At 37.8% G+C, this 25,441-nt stretch overlaps 1 protein-coding gene across 28 annotated transcripts in view; it reads right to left on the reverse strand.

Moving 5' to 3' along the window:
- DLG2 (discs large MAGUK scaffold protein 2) overlaps nucleotides 1-25,441 on the reverse strand; it is a 2,072,859-nt gene that overhangs the window by 418,952 nt on the left and 1,628,466 nt on the right. For 23 of the 28 annotated variants that reach the window (XM_019450181.2, XM_019450179.2, XM_019450182.2 and 20 more), the window contains one exon: nucleotides 20,076-20,231. The exons of the other annotated variants lie outside the window; for them this stretch is intronic. In XM_019450181.2, coding sequence (XP_019305726.2) covers nucleotides 20,076-20,231 — 156 coding nt within the window. The remainder of the gene's footprint in view (nucleotides 1-20,075; nucleotides 20,232-25,441) is intronic. 28 annotated transcript variants of the gene reach the window in all.

Raw genomic sequence — 25,441 nt, forward strand, 5'->3', positions numbered from 1 at the left:
TAAGGTCACATTATGGGGAAGTAAAAAGTGAAAAAAGAGAATTTTTATAAATTATGGGTTGTTGTAAAACAAAGAAGTTCAACTAAGCTTTCAAATTTGCTGATGTCAATTTCAAATTTATGGTGAAAAGAAACAAGAAGATATTAAATATGTGAGCGAGGAGAAACCAATGCTGGACCAAATGAGAAACTACAAGGGTCATTAATTTTTATGCTTCATCAAAAGATTACTAGTTGAGGAAAAAAAGATTTTGATCCCTGGAGATAATATTGTATAGGGTTTTTGAATGTATCTCAGGTTTATCTTCTAGTCCAACCTTCCTCTGAAACATTTGATACAGGTCAATACCAAGTAAGCCTGGGAAGACTCTTTGCTGTTCCAGGGAAAGCAACCTCAATGTCTCCATGTCCCACTCATGCCCTAGAAAGTGATCCACTAGAGATTCTAATTAAATTTGCTATCTGAAGATGTGGGAGATGTAACTAATTATGCTAGGCTTTAAAAACGGGACAAAGAATTTTATCTGAGTCCTTTGTTAGTCATTAAATTAAATGAACAGTTTAGTAATAAACCCAACAGAGTAAGTCAACCGAGTGAAGTGGGATGCACACTACACCGAAGAGCTGGAGTGAAAAGGTGTCAAACCTGTGGGAAGACTGCAGCTGTTGAGCACTATAAGGGACTATTTGAGCAGGTAACGTGCATTGAAAAAGTGCACGCACACACTCTGCTGTGACACAAGAAGAGAAGTCTGGTTTTAAGGAAGAAAGGTTTTAGAGCTCTCCACTGACAACCTCAAAGCCAACAACTTTGGAACTAAGAAAATATTTGGTTCATAGCTAGTGGTTTTACTAAGGTTTAATTCTTTTCCTGTAAAAGTGTCAAGATCCTGTGAGACATTAACATCAACTGGGCAGCTCCTGGAAGCACCATGGGGAACTAATTTTCCCTGTTGTTTCAATTTGTGCTACAAAAGACTACTCAGGGGGAAAAGTACAGTGATGTTAACTTACAGCAAATGGTGGTTTTCATACAGATACTTTAACAGTACATCCCAGTTGGTGTTGAAGCCCCTGCCAGCTGTCATTCCAGCAAAGATTACTGAAAGTAAAACACTGAGTATTTGAGTCCCTACTATGTTTGCCACTCTTCTAGGATTTAGGAACCAGGTAAAAATGAATACCAAAGACCTCTATATTCAAGAGGTTTACAATACAGTTAGTGAGACAAGAGTACAGAAGTGAATGATTTGTGAATAACACAAGACAATCTTTACTCAAGTGATAACTTGACCCAGAGTGGGGGATAACATGATATAACTTCAGAGAAGGTAGGAAGCCACACTGGGAGTTTTCAGGGAAAGGTCCATGGAAGTAGTAAATCCTTGGGCTAGATTTTGGTATAATAGAATTGGAAAAATCAGAGGAGAATGGAGAAAGCAGCTCAGTTTAGGGAAGGAAAGTGACACTAGAGAGAGCTGCCTGACTTGAGAAGTCAGTTAATGAGAATTCAAAACAAAGATGCAGGCTTGGTGTGAGAAAAAGAAATCTCTTATGTTATTATTGCTGTCACCATGGTTATTTTTGTCTCCAGGTTACAGCTTCATATTAGCAGAATTAAGAAGTTAAACCTACAATTTTCTACTCCTCATCATCTTCTCTTCAAGAGCATGTTTTTGTGAACTAAGGTCTTTCATTTTTTTTAAACGTGTGGGATTTTTCCTTTCTATTTCAGACCAGCTCCTCTGCATATACAGTGCTAATGCGTGACATTTAAGAATGCTGGTTTTACAGCACAGTTATCCTATCCATGTGTTACTGCTGGCCTCTGTTGCCACTGTAATTCTCCACTGCACTTTCTAACATGTTAGCCTCATGATATTTAATGATATAGACCTATAAAGTCACTTGACTTTTCTACCTAACAGAATCAAAGCTGCAAAAGAAAGTTCTTTCATAAGGCTAGCATTTTGTAACGAATCAACTAAAATATGGAGGGATCGATTTAGAGCAAAAAACCTTAGGGAACAAAATGACACTTTTTCTGCCTGTCTCTAAGTGAAAAGCAAAAGGTTTCTTTGGATGGTGCAATTATACAGTGTGTCTCCTTATCTTGGTGTTTTGAAAGTTATATAGAGAACTTTTTAACTTCTACCCCAAAGGTTATAATATAAGCAGTGTAGAGTAGTAGAAAGAAGAATTATTAAAACAGCCACAAACAAAGCATAAAAGCAAAAATAGCAATCATACATTGCATTTATGTAATGTGACTTGCTGGAGTGGGGCTGCTGACAGCAGATGAAAGCACTACAGCTATACTTAAAAAAAGAAAAAAGAAAAAAGCCATTGAACTATATATGAATTTTACTTTGTTAAACTGAGAGATGTGAAAAGTTATCGACAAATCCCAAAACCCAAAAATGTACATTAGAGTAACATTGTTTAACGTTTAACATTTATTTATTTATGTTTGAGAGAGAGTGAATAGGTTAGAGGCAGACAGAGAGGGAGACAGGAAATCCAAAGCAGGCTCCAGCTCCAAGCTGTCAGTGCAGAACCTGACATGGGTCTCAAACTCACAAACTGTGAGATCATGACCTGAGCCGAAGTAGGACGCTTAACCAAATAAGCCCCCCAGAAGCCCCTAAAGTTATGTTGTTGATGATTTCTATGATCAAATTTATGACTGGGTTGTCTTATTTAAGATCTATCTTGTTTGGGCATTCAATGTGTCAGGCCTATATTCTGTAAAGCTTAGACCCAAAGGCTTTTGGAAAGAGAGAGTCCACAGTCAAAACTGCAAGTTGGAACCAACCAGATATTTAAAAACAGAGTCTACTAAAGGCTGTGGATGGGACAGCAAACAAAAGCACACCAAAAAGAGTGCTAACTGATTTAAGAGGGTGACTGCTGTGCCAGGAGCACACGGTGACAGGAATGATTTAAATACACAATTCCGGAGACAATCCCACATGGAAGTTTCTCAAGTTAAGGATAAGAATACAATAACTATAATCTATTATCACCATAGTTTCACAAAATAAAATATATTTAGCACTAGAGTTAGAGGAGGTTCATACTCTCAGGAAGGATTCTTCCCAAGGAAGGGTAGAAGGCAATCTAATACTGATATATGTATACAATGCAAAGTCCTTTTCCTGTATTTTGCTTCAGACCAGTAGAAATTAGATGATGAACCAGCACCAGCCTATGGACTTGAATTTGAGAAAACTCTGACTTCAAGAATTTCCAAAAGTATTGGAATTGTGTAGAAGAGAATGTTTTATTGTATGTCTATAGCTTTATCAATGGTTAGGAAACAGCTTAACAAAGCAATTTAAGTAGTGGAAAGAATAAGGCAAAGAGGGCTCTAATTATATTCAAGAAAGACCTATTTCATTTCAAATTAAATGTAATAATTGATCCCATTATTAATATCCTGTGCCCTCTGCAGCACCTACTGTATGAGATTCTATTGTTTTCCTGTCTGCTGTGGGCTCTTCTGTAAGATTGAATCCCTTTTGGGAAAGGGTTATGTCTAATTTATCTTTATATTCCCAATGAACAGCACAAAGCCTATCACAGGCTCATTAAATATAGGGCTCTGTAAATATTTATCAGATACATAAATTCATAATGATTTAAATAATTTTTATTGTCTTTTTTTTTAAATCAAGAGTTAATACTTGTTAGGTATATTTCTGGACACCAAGAATACTGGAAATAATTAACACATGGTGCCTGAACTCAAGAGGCTCAGTACAGCTGATAAGACAGACAAGGAAATCAAATAGTCCTAACAGTAATAATTTAGACTGAATTCTATAGCTTTAGAAAGATGGAGGAGGACTCCGCTACCCAGGCTGAGAGCATCAAAAAGAGGCTTCCAGTGGTACCACACAGGATGTGTTTTCTGGGCTTGTAGTTCCCCAGGTCAAGAGATCTATGAGTGGTGGCTGGCACTGAGATGTCGAGGTGAACACTACATGTGCTTGTTTAGAGAGAAGGAGTTTAAGAATGGGAGAAACATGAGTCAGGACCTGAAGATATGGAGACACTATTATATATATATATTTTTTCTTCTGGGAATGGCAAAAGGAGTGGATCTGAATGAAAGGCAGGCATGTGAGAGGATTAGTCAGGGCAGGGACAAAATCAGATGTGTAGTATAGAAGGCTCCACATGGGCTACAGTGTGGTGAATAGCTCAAAAGTACAGACAGCTTGTGGTGGAGGCTAGCTGGTAATTCAGATGAGCAATGATTCTAGATGGATCTTGAGTGGAGGCAACAGGGAAAGACTGTGGAGCAATTATTCAAGAATTCAAGGTATAAATCATTCAAGAATTAAAGATATATTGATAGGACACTTAGAGATCAACTTACGGTAAAGCAGTAGGAGGAATCTAGGAAAATGTCTTGGTGCTAGAACCATTAAGTACTGAGTTTATTACTTGGCAGGCACTTTTCATGTATAAGCTCATTAATCCCTCATAACAACTCTGTGAGATAAATACTTTTATTATCTTCTTGTTACAGATCCAAAAACTAAGGCATAGAGAGATCACATAGCTAGTGAGGAGTAGAGCCAGAATTTGAACCTAAGCACATGCTCTTAACTACTACTCCAGATTATTAATAGTCATTATACAGTGGATATAACCACAGACAACAATCTAAAAATAAAGATGATAAGTGATTTTTGAGGTGTCTTAGGGCATTTGAGGATACATGTCTAGTAGGTATAGAGATGGATGAGGATGGAATCAATGAAAGATCTGGCTGCAGATACAGAGATGGGAGAAACAAGCACGTATTGGGAACCCCATCTGTGGACATGAAAGTATTGTGTCAGGAAGGGTATACTGAATCGAAAGAGAAGGCATTGCTGGTGGAATGGACAAATAAGTGGTGAGGAGAAGAGATGATGTCTAAGGACAGGGATGAGAGAAAGTTGGAAATGTAAGAAGAATCACAAGTCTGGAAGTGGAATTATAGAAGTTAATAATAATAAAAAAAGCTTCCATGAAGAAGCAAGTAATAGAGAAAGTGTACAGAAGATACAACATGATAAGGACTAAGAAGTTTCCATTGGATTTAGAAACAGTTTTAGTGATGTTGGTGAAAATAATTTCAGTGGAGGTCTAGGGTGACACTTGGCTACAGAGCTCAGAGGGTTAGTGGATGAAAGGAAAACAGAGTGTAGACAATTCCTCTAGTTGGGAAGGAGAGTTTTAAGGATTGTTTTTTGTTTTTTGTTTCTGTACAATGGGATGAGGGCTGAGGTCTAGTAAAAGCATATGGAACTGGGTTCAGATGTCAGCTCTGCTAGCTATTAGTTTCATCAGTAAAGTAGGGATAAAAATACTTTCTTTGCAGATTTGAGTATTAGTGATTATGCTTATAGAACACCTAACACACAAAGTTCGTACTTAGTAAATAAGAGCTATAGCCCCTTAAAAATGTGAAAAGTCTAGAGGTGCCTTGGTGGCTCAGTTGGTTAAGTGCCTGACTTCAGCTCAGGTCATGATTTTGCAGTTCATGAGTTCGAGCCCACGTCGGGCTCTGTGCTGACATCTCGAAGCCTGGAGCCTGCTTTGGATTCTGTGTCTCCCTCTCTCTCTCTGTCCTTCCTGCTCATGCTCTTGTCTCTATCTCTCTCTCAAAAATGAATAAACTTCAGAAAAAAAAACTTTAAAAAATGTGAAAAGTCTAAAGACCTCCAAAAATCCTCTGGATAAATACTGAGTTATCTGTCACAGGGTAGGAAAACCACCTAAATTTTTAAGTGTGCTTTCTGTTATTTTTGTCTGAATATTTGATGTCATAAGGACATAATCTTAGTTTCATGTTGCTATATAAATTTTGTAACTTTTAAATGGGAATTTTGACAGCATTATTGAGATATAATTCACATACCATAAATTTACCCGTTAAAGTGAATCGTTCAGATTTTGGTATATTAATAGAGTTGTGCAACCATCATTACAATCTAATTAAATTAAAAAAATTTAATATTTATTTATTTTGAGAGAGAAGAAAGAGAGAGCAGGGGAGAGGCAGAGACAGAGGAAGAGAGAGAATCCCAAGCAGATTCCTCCTGTCAGCGCCGAGTCCAACACAGGGCTCGATCTCACAAACCATAATAAGATCATGACCTGAGCTGAAATCGAGTCAGACACTTAACTGACTGAGCTACCCAGGTACCCCTTAAAACATTTAACTTCCAAAAGGAATTCCATACCTGTACCAGGCACTCAGTTCCTGCTGCTCCCCATCCAGCTCCACACAACCACTAATCTACTTTCTGATTCTGTAGGTAGGCCCATTGTGGTCACTTTATATAAATGGAATCACAGAATGTGTGGTCCTCTGTGATTGGCTTTTTTCATTTTACATGTCTTCAAGGTTCATCCATGCTATAGCATATGTCAGTACTTCATTCTTTTTGTTTAAAATTTTTAATGTTTAGTTTTGAGAGAGAGATAGAGCATGTGTGGGGGAAGGGCAGAGAGAATCTGAAGCAGGCTCCAGGCTCTGAGCTGTCAGCACAGAGCCCAATGTGGGGCTTGAACTCGCAAACCGTGAGATCATGAACTGAGCCGAAGTCAGATGCTTAGCTGACTGAGCCATCCAGGCACCCTAGTACTTCATTCTTTTTTCTGGTTGAATAAAATTCTGGTGTATGGATATATCACAGGCTACTTCTCCATTTGGATTGTTTCCACCTTCTGGTTATTATGAATAATGCTGTTATGAACATTGTTTACAAGTTTTTTGTAGACATATGTTTTCATTTCTCTTGGGTTTACACCCAGCAGCAGAACTGCTAAGTCTGAATGGTGGATTCTTAAATTTAGGTTTTTACTGACAAAATTTAAAAATGATTATAAACAATAAAAACAATTTAGAGTTGTATGAAGTAAAAGGCAACAAATTTCTTTCCTCATTCCAATCATACTGCCCCATGGTAAATACTGTTATCGTGAAGTTACAGTTCTGTTTCCTTCTAGGCTTGGTATATGATATGTAATATTTCTTAGCCTGAAACATTCTGGAAGACTGTGTTATAATTACATGCTGGCAGGGGAGAAAAAGCACTGGCTCCTGACGTCTCTGATCAAAGTCCTGGATCCACTACAAGGTATTTGTGTGACTCTGAGACCTTGGGCAAGTCTCTTAATTTTGCTGGATGTATTTTCTCAAAAAACTAAGTATTTGGATGCAATCTTCTCTAACCCTTTCCTTCAATAAAGCATTCTATGATTTAATGATACCGAGGGCCGTGAGGATATACTATTAGCTTTGAGTTTATTCACAACACGTGTTGCTTTCAATTTCTTTTTCTTTAGAATCAGTATAAGGAATATTGGAGGAAGGGAATGGCGATTACCCTCACCTTGCCAAGCACTGACATTTACTCAGCATGCTAAGCAAACTTTCAGAGTGACTGGTGCTGAAAATAAAGTTCTTTTGCAAGTCTTAATCTGTGCCTTTTCCATCTTCTAAGTTTGTTGAATTGATTTTTGTTTTATTACCTTTCACAGGGTCAATCAGACTTGTTGAGAGGTTTGCTTACTATGGACTTTGATCCCATTTATGAAAGTCTAGCAGTGCACATTTCAATGACCCAACCCATCTAAGACATGTTTGAGGCATCCACATATGATGTGCCTCTCCAAAGCATCTGGAATCAACATATGTAGAGTACAAATGAAACAGACCTTAACAAAAAGTAGACAATACCTGGTACAGTGCACAAGAGGTGGGACAAAGAAAATCTGTTGCTGTGGCTTAACTCAGAAATCTCAGGGGAAAAAAAAAACTGCATGCATCACCTTTTCCTGAGACAATAAATGTGAAATATGATCTAGAGGTTCTTCTCCAACTACCAACTCTTCCATGCATTGCCCTCAGCCTACAGAAGAGCTTTCACTATATGTGAATTCCCCCTTTGAAATGTGAGTCATTGTTCTAGGTGAACACCCACCATTCGTCATTCCAATGAATGTATACTAAGTGATCTTGTGTCACATGGACAATACACAACATGGTTCTTACCCAAAAAGAAGTCACAGAGAGACACCTTGTTTTCATGTTACACAGAGTTATTACTAGAGGACATGTGTGAATTGACTTGGAATGTTCTTGAGGTTCATTAATCCCCTGGCCATCATGGGATGGAGGTGCATGAAGAATAATTAAAGATCATTTGCAAGCTCCTCATTTAGTAGCTGACTTTGGATGTAGCAAGAAGAAAGGAAGGGTCTGAAGACCGCAACAACTTGAGAGGGTAGATGTGGGGTTAGAAAGAGCCTGAGTCTTGGACATATGTAGATTTCCACTTGTTGACCCTGGGAAACAGAGGGGACCCCTTGGTTCTCCACAAGAGAGGTCTTATTGAGCAGTTTTTGAAGGACATGAAATACATTAAAAGGTAGTTTAGAAACAAAGGAGAGAAGAAGCCAACACTATATGCCTAGATGGAGATTCAGGAAAGACAACTGGTAATGTAGAGTTGTGGTTTACAGGAGGTCTTTGACCAGAGGTTTAAGGAAGCCTTGGACAATTAGATGCTAGCAGATGTCTGACGCATCACTGGAGAAGGCATCCATCCCCCTCCCCATCCTGATTCCCCACAGTCACTAACCCCATCCCTCCTATTATACTTTTTTAACTTTGGGGTTTTAAAAAGTAGATCATCTTCTGAAAAAAAGTTTGGTGTTCCAGAAATGGAATATTAAAGCTCCTCAACCAAGAAAAGTCTGTCTTTTTGGGTCTCTGCTGGGGAGAGTCTGGATTAGAGGTCGTTTTTATGGGCTGCAAGGGTCTTGGAAAAAAAGGTTCCAATATGAAAACCAGGTCAGGGAATCTGACTGGGACAGGAACAGAGCTGCTATGGATGACAGGAGGCGAAACAGGGATGGCAACAGTGCCTGCCACACACTGCCCAGTGGCTACAAGTCTGACCTAGGCAGAAAGAGCCAATGTGGACAACAGTGGAAACGGAAGGGTGAAGACAGTGATAAAGGTGAGGAGACTAAATTGCTTAGGAGTAATGGGAGTTCTGAGGGGAAACTGTGGGAAGAGGCTGTATTGTAAAAGTATGGAAATGGTTGTCCAGGATGACTCATGAGTCATCAAGAGACTGCAAAGAAGGAGAGGAGAGTCTCACAATTCTGGCATTTATACTGTTGGGAAGCCAGTCAGAGACTTGTTTTTTTTTTCAGTCACAAAACCCCTTCCCTCATACCCAATGCAGCCTATGGCGTCCTTACAAGGACCACAGATTCCAGTGATAGCAAGATGTAAGAACTTATCAAGTAACCTATCATGTGAGAATGGGGAGAGCTGGAAGGAAATCTGAGCTGTCACTTGACCTTCAGATTTCACTTGAGAAAGGTGAATGCCTGAAAACCTATAAATACAAACCTGTAACTGGAGAAATAAGGATGAAATAAAAGGAGAAATAAGGATGGGTCCAAAATAAATAAGGTCCAAGTCTAACTAAAATTCACATACATTTGAAAAATGCAATCCATAATAAATTTCTAGGCTTTTTTTTTTAACATTACCAGTGGCTGTCAGTTATATCCACAAAAGAAACCCACTGGGCCCAGTGGTCCCTAAATCTGAGAGTAGGGTTGAACTATGTTGGATTATCTATCCCCACAAGTACCAACTGTATAATAGGCACTTAATACATATTTGTGGTCTGAGTCACAGTTTCCTCATTTGGAACACAGAAAGGTTGGAAAGAACAAGATCCTTGTAATTATGGCAGAGGCATAAGAAAGGAAGCAGAACGTTAGAACGAATTTGTGAGAGACTGAAATAACAAAGATAAATGAGATTCTCCTTTTTTAGCCCCATTCCCATCCTCAGCCTTGGCCAATCCTTCTGTTGGTCAGGTTGTTCACTATAACACTTGGGCACGGGAAGGAGCAAGGGTTGAAATTTCACCAGAACTCTGTTTATCATGTCACATTTGGGTCCTGGAACATTTTGTCCTTTCTTCTGAAGAAGGGGAGACTTTTTAACATTTTGCTTTACATGAACTCTTTTTTTTTAATATGAAATTTATCATCAAATTGGTTTCCATACAACACCCAGTGCTCATCCCAACAGGTGCCCTCCTCAATGCCCATCACCCACTTTCCCCTCCCTCCCACCCCCCATCAACCCTCAGTTTATTCTCAGTTTTTAAGAGTCTCCTATGGTTTGACATTTGAACAAAGGCTCTGCCTTGATTAGAGAGGCTTAGTATACCCTCCTCCCTTTTCAAGCAAACCATAAAAATCCTCTTTACCCTCTGATGTATTCATTTTCTCCGGAAGAGAGTGATTTTAGGTTTTAGTATTCAATTTGGAACACACATCCCTGCTGACTTAAAAAACCCTGTTCAAGAGATCCTTTAAACTTCATATGAGCTTAAGGTCTACAAAACTGAATTAAAGAGTTGAAATGGAAGATTTACTTTCTCTGCTCTGAGAGGTAAATTTTGATCCCTTAATCAAAACAAAATTCTGCATTCTAAAATACTTAGATCTCTATATAAATATAAGTAGTCTTCCACAGCCCTTCCTCCCATAGGGCCAACCCTAAAATTTCATCTCCCTTTACAAGTTACTGGACTCAACATCAGGCTATGAATGAGAACAGTTTTTTATAATAGTCCCTTCATAAGAATTCATTCGCCTTTTAGCCTAAGGTATCTACTTAGGGTCACATAATATATCTATGTGTTTAACACACACACACATGTTAGCAATGGTAATGTTAATGGGGGCACTTTATATTTATTTGGCATTGCTTTTAGCACTTTACATGCAACCTCATTAAATCCTTACAGAAACCCCATGAAATGGATGCTACAATTACTGTTATTGTATAGATGAGGATACAAAAACCCAGAGTAGTTGTCATTTTCTCCAGTTTATACAACTGGGGAGTTAAGGAGGCAGGATAACCCTAACACTCTAATTCTACAGTGCACATTCTTAACTATATAGTTATCTATCACCTTATCTGTCTATCTGATTTTGACTATATTTAAGTGAGGTGTACTTTTTTTATTTCTCAAACAGAATATATTGAAATTTGACTACAGTTAAATGAGGAGTACTTTTTTCTCAAACAGAATTTAATACTTGAGGAATGTTATGTGTGATAAGAACAACATTCAGTGAATATTGATTACCTTTGAAAGCCCTGATTCTAGTACCAGCCTGCTTAAATTCAAATTCTATCTATGTGAACTTAGGTCACTCAATCTCTCTAGACCAAATTTCTTGACTTGCAGAATGGGGATGATAACAACACATGTCTTCCAGGATTGCCATGAGGACTAATGGGCTAATGTGTATAAAGTGCATCCCGGCAGGTAATAAGATTATATAAATAACAGTGACTATTTTCTTCTTCTTCTTCTTCTTCTTTTTCTTCATCACCATCATCATCATCATCACCATCACCATCACCACTATTACTACTAATAATACATGCCACGAACCATTTTTGGCACAGGGAATGCAAAAGTAAATGAAAAAACCAAAAAATCTCATCTAATAAAATTAACGTTCTAAGTGTTAGGTCCTGATGTGCTTAGTTGCAACTAACTCATCCCACTGTTTGCATTTGCCAAAATATGCACCATAATTTTTCTATAAAATTGGAATAATCACACCTATCTCATAGGCTGTTGTGAAGATAAAATGAGTTAGTACATACAAAAATATGAAATAGTGTCTAGCACATAAAAGTACTCACTACATGTTAGTGGTTTTAATTAACATCTCTGCCATGGGTGTTAAGGCTTAATGTTACTCTCTTGATTCTTTCTGAGTTCCTATAATCTGTTGCTATAGTGATTTTGCACAGCATTTTCTCACAGCTACTTTGCCTCCAGAGAGGATTGCTTTAGAAATTATGCGTATTCTTCAACCTCTTATTGCTACTCAATAACATAATGGTTACAAAAGAAAATATAAAGACTGCTCCCCAAACACAAAAAATACATACTTAAACTAAGGGGAAATATTCACAGCATCTCAGATAAATAATCTGGCTTTTTTTTTATAAAGCAACTAGATTGTTTCAATACAGAGTTATTTGAATATCACAGAATAGGAATTTTGGAATCAAACCAATCTGGGTTCATTTTCCAGCTCTTCTGATCCTCCTACTCTCAACCGACCGGGTGTGTTATGAAGAGTAAATGAGAGCTTTTGGAACAGGGTGAGTTCTCTGCTTTCCTCCCTCATTTACACTTATAATGTAATTTTAAATGCACTTTAAAAACTTTTCTTTTGAATTCTTAATGAAAGAACATCTCTTCCCTGACAATAATAATGAAAAAAAAAGAGTGAAGGGCGACAATAAATGGCATGTTTTTAAAAAATGTATCTACATACATACAGAATGCTTTAAATTAAAAGCAAGGGGTGCTTTTTTCCAGTGTGAACCCATGCATATATCACTTCGTGGAAAGAAGAAGCTATAACATGAAATGTGGGAACAGCAGCCTCTGTAACTTTGTGGGAGTCAATTAATCTCCCCTTATTTTCCTTAATTCAAATTGGACTTAGTGATCACCTACTTCAAAAAGGCAGTGGAGGCCTTTGAAGAAGCTGCTGCATAAACCGGGAAGGGGCTGTGCCTTATGAGCCATGCCCCAGAGGGTTTCCTCTCCAGGTTTTAATTAAAAATGAAGTTAAGAATTCTTTAAGATTATATCAGCCTTTTAAGGGCATAAGAAGGTCAATGATTTGTTAAGTGTCTTTTTTTTTTTTATGGTGCTATTTCCCAGATTAAATTTTTTTTGCATAAAAATTTTTATTTTTTTAATTTTTGCATATATGTATATATATGTGTCTGTGTATATATATATATATATATATATGTATATATGTATATATATGTATATAATTTATTGTCAAATTGGTTTCCATACAACACCCAGTATTCATTCCAACAGGTGCCCTCCTCGATGCCCATCACTCACTTTCCCCTCTCCCCCACTACTACATCAACCCTCAGTTTGTTCTCAGTATTTAAGAGTCTCTTAAGGTTTTGCTCATTCAATTCTCTTTCAGGATCTGCAGATTGGTGGTGGAGTGCATAGGCAATGTGGAGGACGAGTGTGAAGCCACAGTGTGCATGTGAGAGAAGGAGTAAGCCTCCGCGGGAGCGTAAATTTGGGTGTGGGTGTGCCCTGGTTAGAATCCTGGCCCCTCCTCGAACTAGATCAAAACCCACACTCTGCAAGATTGTTGGGGTTCTTAGAAACAATGAGATGGGGTGCCTGGGTGGCTCAGGCGGTTGAGAATCTGACTTCGTCTCAGGTCATGATCTCACCGTTTGTGGGTTCGAGCCCAGCATCAGGCTCTGTGCTGACTGCTTGCTCAGAGCCTGGAGCCTGCTACGGATTCTGTGTCTCCTTCTCTCTCTGGCCCTCCCCCACTCACGCTTTGTCTCACTCTGTTTCTCAAAAATAAATAAATGTAAAAAATTAAAAAAAAAAGAAACAATAAGGTATATCTGTAAAGTGTCTAGCTACTAATCTGTTTCAGAGAGGGTTATTTTGTCTATATTCCTGAAAAGGCACATGCAGGATAGATACTGCTACCTGAGTAGATAAAAAGGAAAATTATCTCATAGAAGCATGAAGTCACATATAGCTTTAGACATATGCCACATTTTACAGGGAGCCTATACATGTATTAATAAAAGGAAAAATATGTGACTTTGCCTATGGTAACAAGAAGGATTGCTGCTAAGAGTGATAAAATCAGCATCAACAGCTTTCTTATGGTCTCAGGGGATTTACCTATGCCAACAAATATTTTTCACCTCATTTGTGATAGCACTAAACATAAATATAGATGAGCAAAAGGCTTGAAAACAGAATGAGCATATGGAAACAATTAATAATGACTAATGTAGATAGTGCCTCGATGAAAATTCACTTGCTCCATTTACCTTGATCCTTACAATAATCCTATGATGAGAACAGCACAGATAGAATTATCCTCCCCTTTCTGATGAGTGAAATGGGGTTCTGAGAAAGATGAAGGGGTTAGCTACATCCAAGTGACTAGTATGGCCAAAGGAAGGCCTCAAACCGAGACAGTCTGGACATATTTCCCCAGCTCCCCAATGCCATCAGGTTGCCACCACCTCAAAGAAGAGACCTTCTAGAATATTTTGCCCCCCTTTCCTTCCATTGAGTTTCCTTCTACAGAGAAGAGACCTTCTAGAATATGTTGCCTTCCTTTCCTTCCATTGAGTTTCTTTCCACAGAGTTTTACGTTTAAGTACATTTATTGTGAAAAAAATACATTTATTGAGCACAAGAGTGCTCACTGTCTGAAAAGAGGTGATATAATCAGCTAGTGAATAACCCAAGCCAGAAAATTCTTGCCCTTGCAACAGTCAATCACTAAGTACCACCTATTTCATTTGTTAAATAATTCTGAATCCATTTATGTTTCTCTCTACAGATTCAGGTTAGTTCTTCATGATTTCAACTGTGGTGGATATGCTAACTAATCTCACTGCCTTCAGACACAGCTGACTGAGTGATTTTTCTAAAAACACAAATCAAATTATGTCCTTGCTCAGTTTTAAGTCTCTTCAACCAGCTCCTCACTGCTTGCAGGATAAAGTCAAAAATCTGCAGCTTGGCAAGTAAGGTCCTCTACAAACTGCAGCAGCCTGTGAACTGTAAAACTTCATCACCCATCCAACAGCCCTCAGCCACATGGTAACACCATGAGTCCCAGAGTGCAGTGTACTTTTATACACTGTGGGGCTTAACTCTGGGCTGCACTTCTACTTTGAACACACTTCTTCCCTCGCTGACTGAGGAGCTCAGTATCTTTCCGAAGACTTTAAGAAACTCAGAGCCAAAGTTAGATAGTTCCTACCCTTTTTACCTTTAGAAACTCATGTATTCTATTATAGCATTATTATATCTAGAAGTTATATCTGATTTTGGATTTACAGACTTCGAGACAGTTAAAAGATTAAAGGCCCACATAAATTTTCTATGATTTTGCAAGGAGAGAAAGCTTGCCAAAGACAGGCCACCATAACATATGGCTGAGGTCTTGAGAGACAAAGATACTGCTCTATGTTCCAAGGCTGGGAATGGCTTGCGGCTGCCAACTTTTTCTACAAAGGGAGTGACTTATACATGCATTCCAAGCTCTGTAGAAAATAGTTATAAGCTAGATTTGCAAATGGACCGCTGAGAAGGTAATGGTAAGTTTCCCATAAATAGCTTCTTACAAATATCAGGAATTGATAAAACAAGGTATGAGTGGAGAACATTTCTGTGTGTATGTGCACCTTGTGCAGAAGGGACAGTGTAAGATCATGCTTGTTCTATCACTACCTCTTACTCTAGTCTGATTTTAGTTACTTTAAGATTAGGAACACTACAGAAACTGAGAGCCTTTAGCCTATATACATCATAATGCACAGCAATGACTTCTTCATTTACATGTCTTTGAACTGTTTGAGGAAAAGGATGGATGGTATCTTATTCACCTTTGAGTCCCCAGCATCCAGGATAATGCCTGGAACCTAGTAGAAATCCCATGAATATATAATCTTCAATGAGTGAAGATGTGTTATGATCACATAATATCTCAGAGTCCACTTCCTACCCCAAATCTGCCAATATACTTTAGTCTTCATCTGTTCTATCTCAGTATCTGTATATCAACTACAAAACAACAATAATTAGGACCACCTGTGTGAAAGGACAAATGAAAATGTGCCATATGTATTGAGAAAACAAAAATAGTATTCTCCTTGCCCTAAGAATATCAAAAGCTGAATAATTTACCATTCTCCCAAGTAGAAAAACCAATTACAACATCAAAAACTTTTTTTTTTAAGAGAAAGATGTACTGGATAAGCAGAAGCCCCACAGCAATCCCATTTGTGTTTCATAGAGCTCCAAATTTTAGTTTGATTCCAGGCTCTGGCTGTTTCTTGCTTTCATAAGGTCTGAAAAGTCAATTACTCTAAATATAATCTGCAGCCTTAGGAGCTGACACTTTGCCAAGTTGTTTATAGACTTTTCCTTTTCAACTTCTCTGTCTTCTTTTATATGATGTTACAGAAGTAATTGTGTATACAATTAATTCATTCCTGGATGTTTGCTATCAAATCAAAGTGCTGAAAATTTGGGTATTCTTATTGAAATGCACAGAATAGAGATGATTGGCTCCCCTTGCTTCTGCTGACTGGCCTCTATTCTTCTGAATGCTGATTAGGGATTAAGCTGGTGCACATAATAAGGGTGGTTTCACATGCTAACTTCCACAGGGCTAGCTCACATTCTAATCTATGATAGTAACATACATTCTAATCTACGTAGAGAAGATATACATTCATGAAGATAGTGGTTTGAGTTCCTTATCATTATAGAGTTGAATAAGAGCTTGTCTATCTAATTCTAAGTATTCATGTACCTCTGAGATTCTACAGATTATTAAGGTCACAGAGGAAAAAGCAAGCGATGGTGTCATAAATGGAACTAGAATCCTTGAACTTTTCCCTTGAATTAAAGGCTGCATTTCAAGAAACATGTGCTCAGAGTGGTGTTTTCTATTGCAGAGGAAGTCTATAATCTCTGAAAGGAATTACTCAGTTTTCAAGAAGAACAGTTACCTAATGCATTAATAATATACTGACCATTGAGATAATTTAAGATGAAAGTGCTCACACAAAGTGAGCTCTACTCTGCTCTTATTTGTGCCCATGCATAGATTCATTCACTTCTGGGGTTGTTTTATGTATCCAGTAAGACCTGAGTAAAGCACAGCTTTAACCATGATGTGTTCCCAAAACAGGGATCTGTCTGCTTGTCTGCAGATCTTGTTTCCATGTTTATTTAGTTTCTCGATAGCTTGGAGCTGCTGCTGTGCCAGACACTGTGCTAAGTGTTAGGGGGATAGCAGTGCACAAAACAGACATAATTCAACTCAGTGAGCTTGCAGCACAGAGTGTGAGATGGGAGTTTGGTTTTAAAATCATACAAATAAATGTATAATTATAAATTGCTTGAGTCTTATGAATAAAAAAAAAGGAAGACAATATAATAGGGACCAGATTTTCTCTTTCAGGGAGCTTCTCTGAGGAAGTGCAATTGAAGCTTCCATCTAAGATGACCAGAAGTTAACAAGGCAAAGTGTAAGAAGAGCTTTTCAGTTTGGGGAAAGAGCATTTGTGAAGCACTTGAAATAAAAAGAGATTTAGTGCATTTTGTGAATGTGAATAGTGTGATCAGCAAAGGGAAGAGTGAAATGAGATGTTTAAGAGGCAGGCAAGGGCTAGGTCATGCAGAGCTTGGATGCTGTATTAGTGACTTTGCATTTTAGACTAATGCAAAAGAAGAGAAAGAGATGTGATCTGTATTTTTAACAGATCACCTGGGCTGCACTGAGCATAAATCAGGAGGACAACAGCAGCAATGGTGAGACCAATTAGGAGGCTATTTATTGTATGTAGGTGGGAGATAATAGAGGCTTGGGTTCAAGTGGTGGAAATAGACATAGAGGAATGTGAATAGACTGGAGATACATTTGGAGGTAGAGTCAATAGGACTTGAAGACAGATTGGTGGGTGAGAGGGAGAAAAGGTTTAGGTATGAATCTCAAGTTTTGGCTTGAATAATGAGATGGGTAAATGTGCCATTTGCTGAGTTGGGCAAGTGTGAAAGGGGAGCAAAGTGGGGTGAAGTCAAGAATTTCAGTGTCAGTGTATTGATGACAATGCCACTAAAATGGGTGCATATATGTATATATATGTAGATGATTATATATGTAAATGCGTGTGACTTCTTTTTTAAATGAAGGATAAACTATGGAAGAAAAAAGAAGGAAGAGGAAAAAGAAGGGGACAGAATTAGACTAGAAAATAGAATTCCCAGTGGGGTGATGGAGGGTGAGGGTTGGAGACTGGTATATAGGATTACTGCAGGTATGTAATTTGAAAAAGACATATTCCACATTATACCATAATTTATCTCAATTTGGGAAAAACACAAAAAGAAACCCCATAGTCTTCATAATATAAATTACAGAAAGTAAACTGAACAAGAATTATATCTGGTAGATCTACATAAAAGGTGGATTCTGCAATTTGCTTATTGGTGAGTTTTAAGAGAGGGATGCATCAAAATTTCCAGTAGGATGCAAGAAATGCAACTTTTAGGGTTATCAAAAAAAAAAAGCATGGATTAAAAAAAAAAAGATCCACTGACACTGAGTCAGAAGGGAGATGAGAAGGCAGGATAAAAATAGAGACAGGAGAGAAAAAGTTAAATGGGTGGAGAATTTTTCCAGCAAGCAACAATGTCTCTGCCATCAGGCCTATGCTGATGCAGGTGCTAATGAACCCCTGGGTTTGAATCCCAGCCCTGCCACTTGGTCCTAGATGATCTGGGGCATGTCAGGTGATTTCCAAGCCTCGATTTCCCTACTTGTAAAATGAAGATATTGATAACATCTGTCTCATAAGATGACTATCAGGGTTACAAGAAATAAATCTTAAGAAGTACTTAACAAAATGCCTGGCACAGAGGAGAGCTCAGTAAGTGGTAGCAGACTTTGCACAGCTGATTACAGATGCCTAAATACCAGGAAGTCATTATTGTAGGTGTGTGTGCGTGCGTACCTTCTCACTTCCCTATGGCTATAGTATCTTGGCCCTCTTTGTATCAAAATTGTCTGGTTCAATGTATCAAGAAGTAGTGTTTATAATTTGTTAAAAATATAAGAAGATTTAATTAATATTTATAAAGCATTTTTAAATGCTGTTAGGCTTTAATTGTTACAAATTAGGGAAAATGCCCTAGCTGATTATGTAGCCAAAAATGTTTTCTCATGTATGTCTAGAGATGTTATGTATAATTAAATTTGTTATTTAACTGCTCTAGAAAGACCAATAATTGACTTTTAACTTTTTCTTTGGAAAAAAACAAAAAACAAAAAACCAGAGATGATGTTCTAAGGAGACCCTCTTGACCTATCCATTTGCACTTTGAATTACTCCAAAATGCATATTTTCACAGTCCTAATTGTATTATGAAGACATATAAAGGTATTCTGAGAACATAAGTAGATAAGCACCTCATTATATGTAGGAACATCATGATTGAGATCTCCTGATTTAAACAGAATTGGAAGTACCTTATGGAACACCAGATTCTCCTTTTATTATTGTCCTCTCTCTGGGAATTTGACAATTGTGTAAAGATGAGGTTTTCTTATTTAGGATACATATACTTTAGAATACTGATGCAGACTCATACTCCACCTTTAGACTTAGGATGGTTTGTTTACAAAGTTGTGGAAAGACTCAAAACATTCTAAGTCAAATCTGAACTCAGCATTTATTTGCAAAATCATACTGAGGGCAACGAGTTAACTTCTTTAAACTTTTGTTTTCTTATATAAAATGGTAGTAACTAAATAAAGAGAATGTGGTAAATACCTACTGTAACATACCATAAAGGTTAAAATTCTTTGTGGTTAGATACAACCAGCTAATTCTGTAGTTTGGGGCAAGATGTTTAATGCCTTAAGGAGGCAACTGAGTAGTGGTATTAATTTAATATTTTTGTTAAAATATTAAATGGCAATAACAGTACCTACTTCTTAGGCTTTGTTATGCCTGGAGCATAGTAAGTGCTTATTAAGCATTATTTTATTAAAAAAGCACTGTGTACATGCTCTTTTATGCTTCTGTATGAGGAAAATAGAACTAATTAAATTCCAAAATTAATTCTTCTGGAAAAATATAGTTAATACCTTTTAAAAAATGCATGGGAACCAAGAACATTTGGAATATCATGTGATCATGTCTGAGTGCTCTGTGATCACACCAGGGGGGGAAAAAAGGCAATGTTCTTAATTTCTCCCATTGCACCAAAGGAGCAGAACATCTCTCCACCGAGGAAGATGTCACGTGCAAGAGAAGTGAGCAGAGGTGGATTCTACCCATTCATCCTTGTGGAAGCACATGCAATTCGAGAAGATGAAGTGAGGAAGCGCATGCAGTACCTGGTCATCTCAGAGTCAGGGAGCAGGCCTAGGTGGTAGTGGGGGTAGGGAGCTGAGAGAAGGAAGCTTTTGTCACACTCAACAGGGGAATAGTGCCTGGGAGAAGTAGGCTTATCACACAGTTTGTTCACAGTGCTGTAAACAGGTTCCGGAGGCCTGGTAATACAAGAGGAAGAGAAAGAGATGCACGGTTAGCACACACACCGAACAACTGTGCAGTTAGCAGCATTTCGCCATATGCAAAAAGGAACACCCCAGATAGAGCCTTAGGTTTTGTTAGCCTTGGAGAAAAAGTATTTTTAAGAAACAGTATCTCTGCTTAGAAATCAAAACTTTGGCTGACATTGGGCATGATGAAAGTTCATATGCCAGATACGTCAACGGAGTCAAAGCCAATTTATAAATGCCATACCGTTTTGGATAATGCAGTCTGAAATAACAAACTTTGGGATTCTCTAACATGGCTCCTTTTAAAACTTGGGTCTCATCCTAATTGTAAACTTATAGAGACCTTCCTGAACCCGTTGGTCAGGATATTCTGTTATTTGTCACGGCACCCTGTTCATACTTCATAATATTTTTTCTGAGCATGAACTAATCTTGTTTGTTGCATTTAATTTATTATTATCACTCTCACTACACTAAATTTTATGAGAATGGAGGCTACATTTATTTTGTTAACCACTTAAAATAGAGTCAGTCCACATTTCATAAATATTTCTTGTATTCATATACAAATGAATAAACTGACAAAACTTGGCATACTTATATTGCAGTTTTGGGGGGTGTGGAGCTTGGCTTTACCTAGAAATCTAACTGCTTACATGATCTCAGTGATTCCTCTATATATTTATTCATAAATTGCCCCCAACAATTTCAGAGTTTTCTACCAAAAGGATAATCACTTTGGTAAAATCTCTACTAAATGAATTAATCTAGGGACACTAAAACATTATCTAAAATTGGAACATCTTTTAGTTGTTACAAACATGCATAGTAAGATCAGATAAATTTCAGCTATAACTTTAGCCAAACATGCATGTACTACAAAGTGCTTGGTTATTAAAAAAAAAAAAATCTGATAACTCCATACTCCACTCTTTTTAAAATATTTGTTTATTTATTTGAGAGAGACGACAGTATTAGTGCGGGAGGGGCAGAGAGAGGGAGAGAGAGAGAATCCCAAGCAGGCTCCACAGTGTCAGTGTGGAGCCCAACATGGGGCTCAAAGCCACAAAACCAGGAGATCATGATGTGAGCCCATGACATGAGCCAATCAAGGGTTAGATACTCAACTAACTGAGCCACTCAGGTGTCCCTATACCACACTCTCACACATGGTCTGATATTGCCACCAATATCTTCCATTTAAGGTAAGAATTAAAAGATCCAAATGTAAATGGAAGAACTATCCAGAAGTCTGAGTAGGAAGGTAAGGAGCAGGATAGGAAACAGGGCAATGTCCACAGGGCCAGACCCAGGTGAAGGAGAGAGTAGCCCGTTGGGGCCATGAGACATCAGAGACAACAAGTGGTGGCCCTATCCCTGAGCAAAGGTATGGGAAGTGTATGTGGTGAACTCAGCGAAGGCACAGTCCGTGTTTCTGTAGATCCAGACCTCAAACTGTTCCCTAATATCTTATAGTTGCCAAGTCAATACTTCCTGAACAGAACAGGGGAGAAAAGAGGACAAGCAAAGCATTAAGAACAAACTTTACCTAATTTATAGCATTACTGTGGGCCAGTCATGGCTTAGATGTACTATCTAGAGAATTAATTTCTTCCCTAACACAATGCCTTCCATGACATACAGGAGATGCCTTGACCTGTAGAAGGGCTGAGGAGTGGACAGGAGTAATCCAGAAGCTTATTTTGTCATTCAGAATAACTATATCCCAGTGGTAACATCAGGTGCTTTATAATGAAGTTGGCTTGTTCTATCCCAGTGACTAATAAAATTACATTTACGGAAGCTAGTATGTATTCTTGTTCAGGCAAGTGTTCCATTTTCAGAAAAACCTAGTTTGTCAATTTCTGTTTATCAATTATATAGAGTTCACACTATTCACAATGACAAACACCAGCACTTTAAAAAAAGCAGCTGCAAGATCATTCTTAAAAAGTGGGTTTTTTTTTATCAGTTTTTATAAGTAATTTACATTATGTGAAGTGCTGTAAAAGGAAAGATACTTATCCACTGAAATATGTATTTTAAAACAGTCAGATCTGATACTGTTCTTGAATTTTGAGAAGGATCTGTTTTGCTTTGTTAATATGCTCAGCTTTATGAAGATTTATGTATGTTTCTGATGGTTTTAGAAACAGAGAGACCCATGATGCCAGTCAGATAAAGAAAATTGGTTTGAGGGCCCCTGGATGGCTCCATTTTCAGCTTAGGTAATGATTTCACTGCTTGTGAGTTCGAGCCCCTGTAGCGCTCTGTGTTGACAGCTTGGAACCTGGAGCCTTTTTCGGATTCTGTGTCTCCCTCTCTCTCTCTCTGCCCTTCCCTGCTTGTGCTTTGTCTCTGTCTGTCCCAAAAATAATAAACATAAAAAAAAAAGAAAATTGGCTTGAGAGATCACAGTTTTGTCTGAACCAGAAATGTGGTTATCCACACAAAATCTCATCTTGAAAAGACTTTGTATTAATAAAATGCATAAATATCAATTAAATAAGATAGGAGGAGGAGTGTATGAGCTCTCTGGGAATTATTCTGTATAAGTTAGCACAAGAAGACCTGACACTCTCCAAATTTTCCACTCTACAATAAGAGTTGCTGTGGCAGAGATGGCTGGATTGTCTCCCAAACATCCATTTACTCTTTTTTTTTCTTATTAAGTGAAAGCCAATTTTCCACTAGTCACTTTTCCTGTAGTAAAACTTTATTTCTCAGCCTTCCTTGTAAATAAATGTGGCCCAGGGAAAATGTTCGGCCCAAGGTAACTGGAGCAGAAGTGTTGTGTGGGATTCTGCTGATGGCTGCCTAAAGGGGAGCTGACTTAGCTAGGACCCCTGTGATTTTGCTCTTTCCCATTTCCCCCCTCTACTGACCTAGAGCCTAAATATAATAGCTGGAGCGTCAATGGTCATCTTGGACCATGAAGCAACCTGAGGATAAAAAGAAACAACATAGACAGTGGAGCATAATGGTCACTGTGTCACTCACTGATGATAACGAGCAAAAACCTACCACTTCTGGACTTCCTACCCTGGATTTCTTTTATGTGAGATAAAATATGTTTATGCTCGTGTCGTGTTTTTGTTATATAAACAGGATTTCATGTTAACAGATATACTCCTGAAAAATGTAAGAATGATAATCTAAAACAAGGAGATAACTATAGATAGGGTCTACCATAAGGGCCTGATACATTCAATTATGTCAGAGGTACATCTGTCACCTTTTGTATACACAGAAAAATATAAAGAGCTCTATTTTCTGGCTTTGTTTAAAGGCTGTGACTGTTTAGAGAACTCACTGTGTCTTTATTAAAAAATATTATATGTAGGGGCACCTGGGTGGCTCAGTCCATTAAGCATCTGACTCTTGATTTCAGCTCAGGTCATGATCTTATGGTTTGTGAAATCAAGCTCCACATTGGGATCTGTGCTGTCCATGGAGCTTCCTTGGGATTCTCTCTCTCTCTCTCTCTCTCTCTCTCTCTCTCTCTCTCTTTCTCCCCCTTTACTTATAAATGCACATGTGTGCTCTCTGTCTCTCTCAATATACATACATATATGTATATTAACTGATCTAAACTGCCAGCACAGTGCTTAAGAATAAGGGAATTGATCACTGGGTTATTTGTTTCCCAATGATCAGTTCCTTTATTCTTAAGCACTGTATGTATGTATATATGTGTGTATATATATATACATATATACACACATATATACATACATATATATGTATATATACATATATATGTATGTATATATGTGTGTATATATGTATATATACATATATATGTATGTATATATGTATATATATGTATATATACATATATGTATATACATGTATGTATATGTACATATATGTATATACATGTATGTATATGTATATATATGTATGTATATGTATGTATGTATATTGAGAAAGACAGAGAGAGAGCACACCTGTGACTATAGATGCTGGAGAGGATGTGGAGAAATGGGAACCCTCTTGCACTGTTGGTGGGAATGCAAATTTGTGCAGCCACTCTGGAAAACAGTGTGAAGGTTCCTCAAAATATTAAAAATAGACCTACCCTATGACCCAGCAATAGCACTGCTAGGAATTTACCCAAGGGATACAGGAGTACTGATGCATAGGGGTACTTGTACCCCAATGTTTATAGCAGCATTCTCAACAATAGCCAAATTATGGAAAGAGCCTAAATGTCCATCAACTGATGAATGGATAAAGAAATTGTGGTTTATATACACAATGGAGTACTACGTGGCAATGAGAAAGAATGAAATCTGGCCATTTGTAGCAACATGGATGGAACTGGAGAGTGTGATGCTAAGTGAAATAAGCCATACAGAAAAAGACAGATAGCATATGGTTTCACTCTTATGTGGATCCTGAGAAACATAACAGAAACCCATGGCGGAGGGGAAGAATAAAAAGAGGTTAGAGTGGAAGAGAGCCAAAGCATAAGAGACTCTTAAAATCTGAGAACAAACTGAGGGTTGAGGGGGGGTGGGAGGGAGGGTAGTGTGGGTGATGGGTATTGAGGAGGGCACCTTTTGGGATGAGCACTGGGTGTTGTACGGAAACCAATTTGACAATAAGCTTCATATATTGAAAAAATAAAAATAAATAAATAAATAAATAGGAATAATGGAACTGATGACTTCTTTTAGGTCATAAAATATTTTCATGATGATGTCATTTCAGTTCACATTGTGCCTAGGAGGGCTGATTTAATGTTCTCAGTCTGCTGTTGACAGATCAAGAAAATGATGTTACCAGTTTTCTCTAGTCCTTTCACCTCAGTAGAACTATATTTTGAAACAAATTATCAGAATCAAAGCTGGCTAAATATATGTATTAAGGAAAAAATCCTACATGTATTATACTCAAGTAAATTAAGAGGAAAAAATTTACTCCCTAAACACTACAATAAATTCAAGACAAGGTCCTGTACCTTGTCCAGTGTTGAACTCTTAAGACCTTTACCTATATACTTCTGGAATCATTTTATAGTCATAATATTATTTCATGACTCACATATTTAGTAGATTTGGTGTCGGGGGAAGGCTTAGATAACTTGAATTTTCAAAAGAGGACCTCTTATCTTTGCCTGCAGTCACTTCCAGAATTTTTTTGTGGTGGGTTGATTCCTTGCCCAGGCTTAATTACTCATGATTCAAAGTCTG

This window comes from Panthera pardus, unplaced genomic scaffold (genome assembly GCF_024362965.1).
Source record: "Panthera pardus isolate Hobbes unplaced genomic scaffold, ASM2436296v1 HiC_scaffold_12, whole genome shotgun sequence".
In the NCBI taxonomy this organism is placed as follows: Eukaryota; Metazoa; Chordata; class Mammalia; order Carnivora; family Felidae; genus Panthera; species Panthera pardus.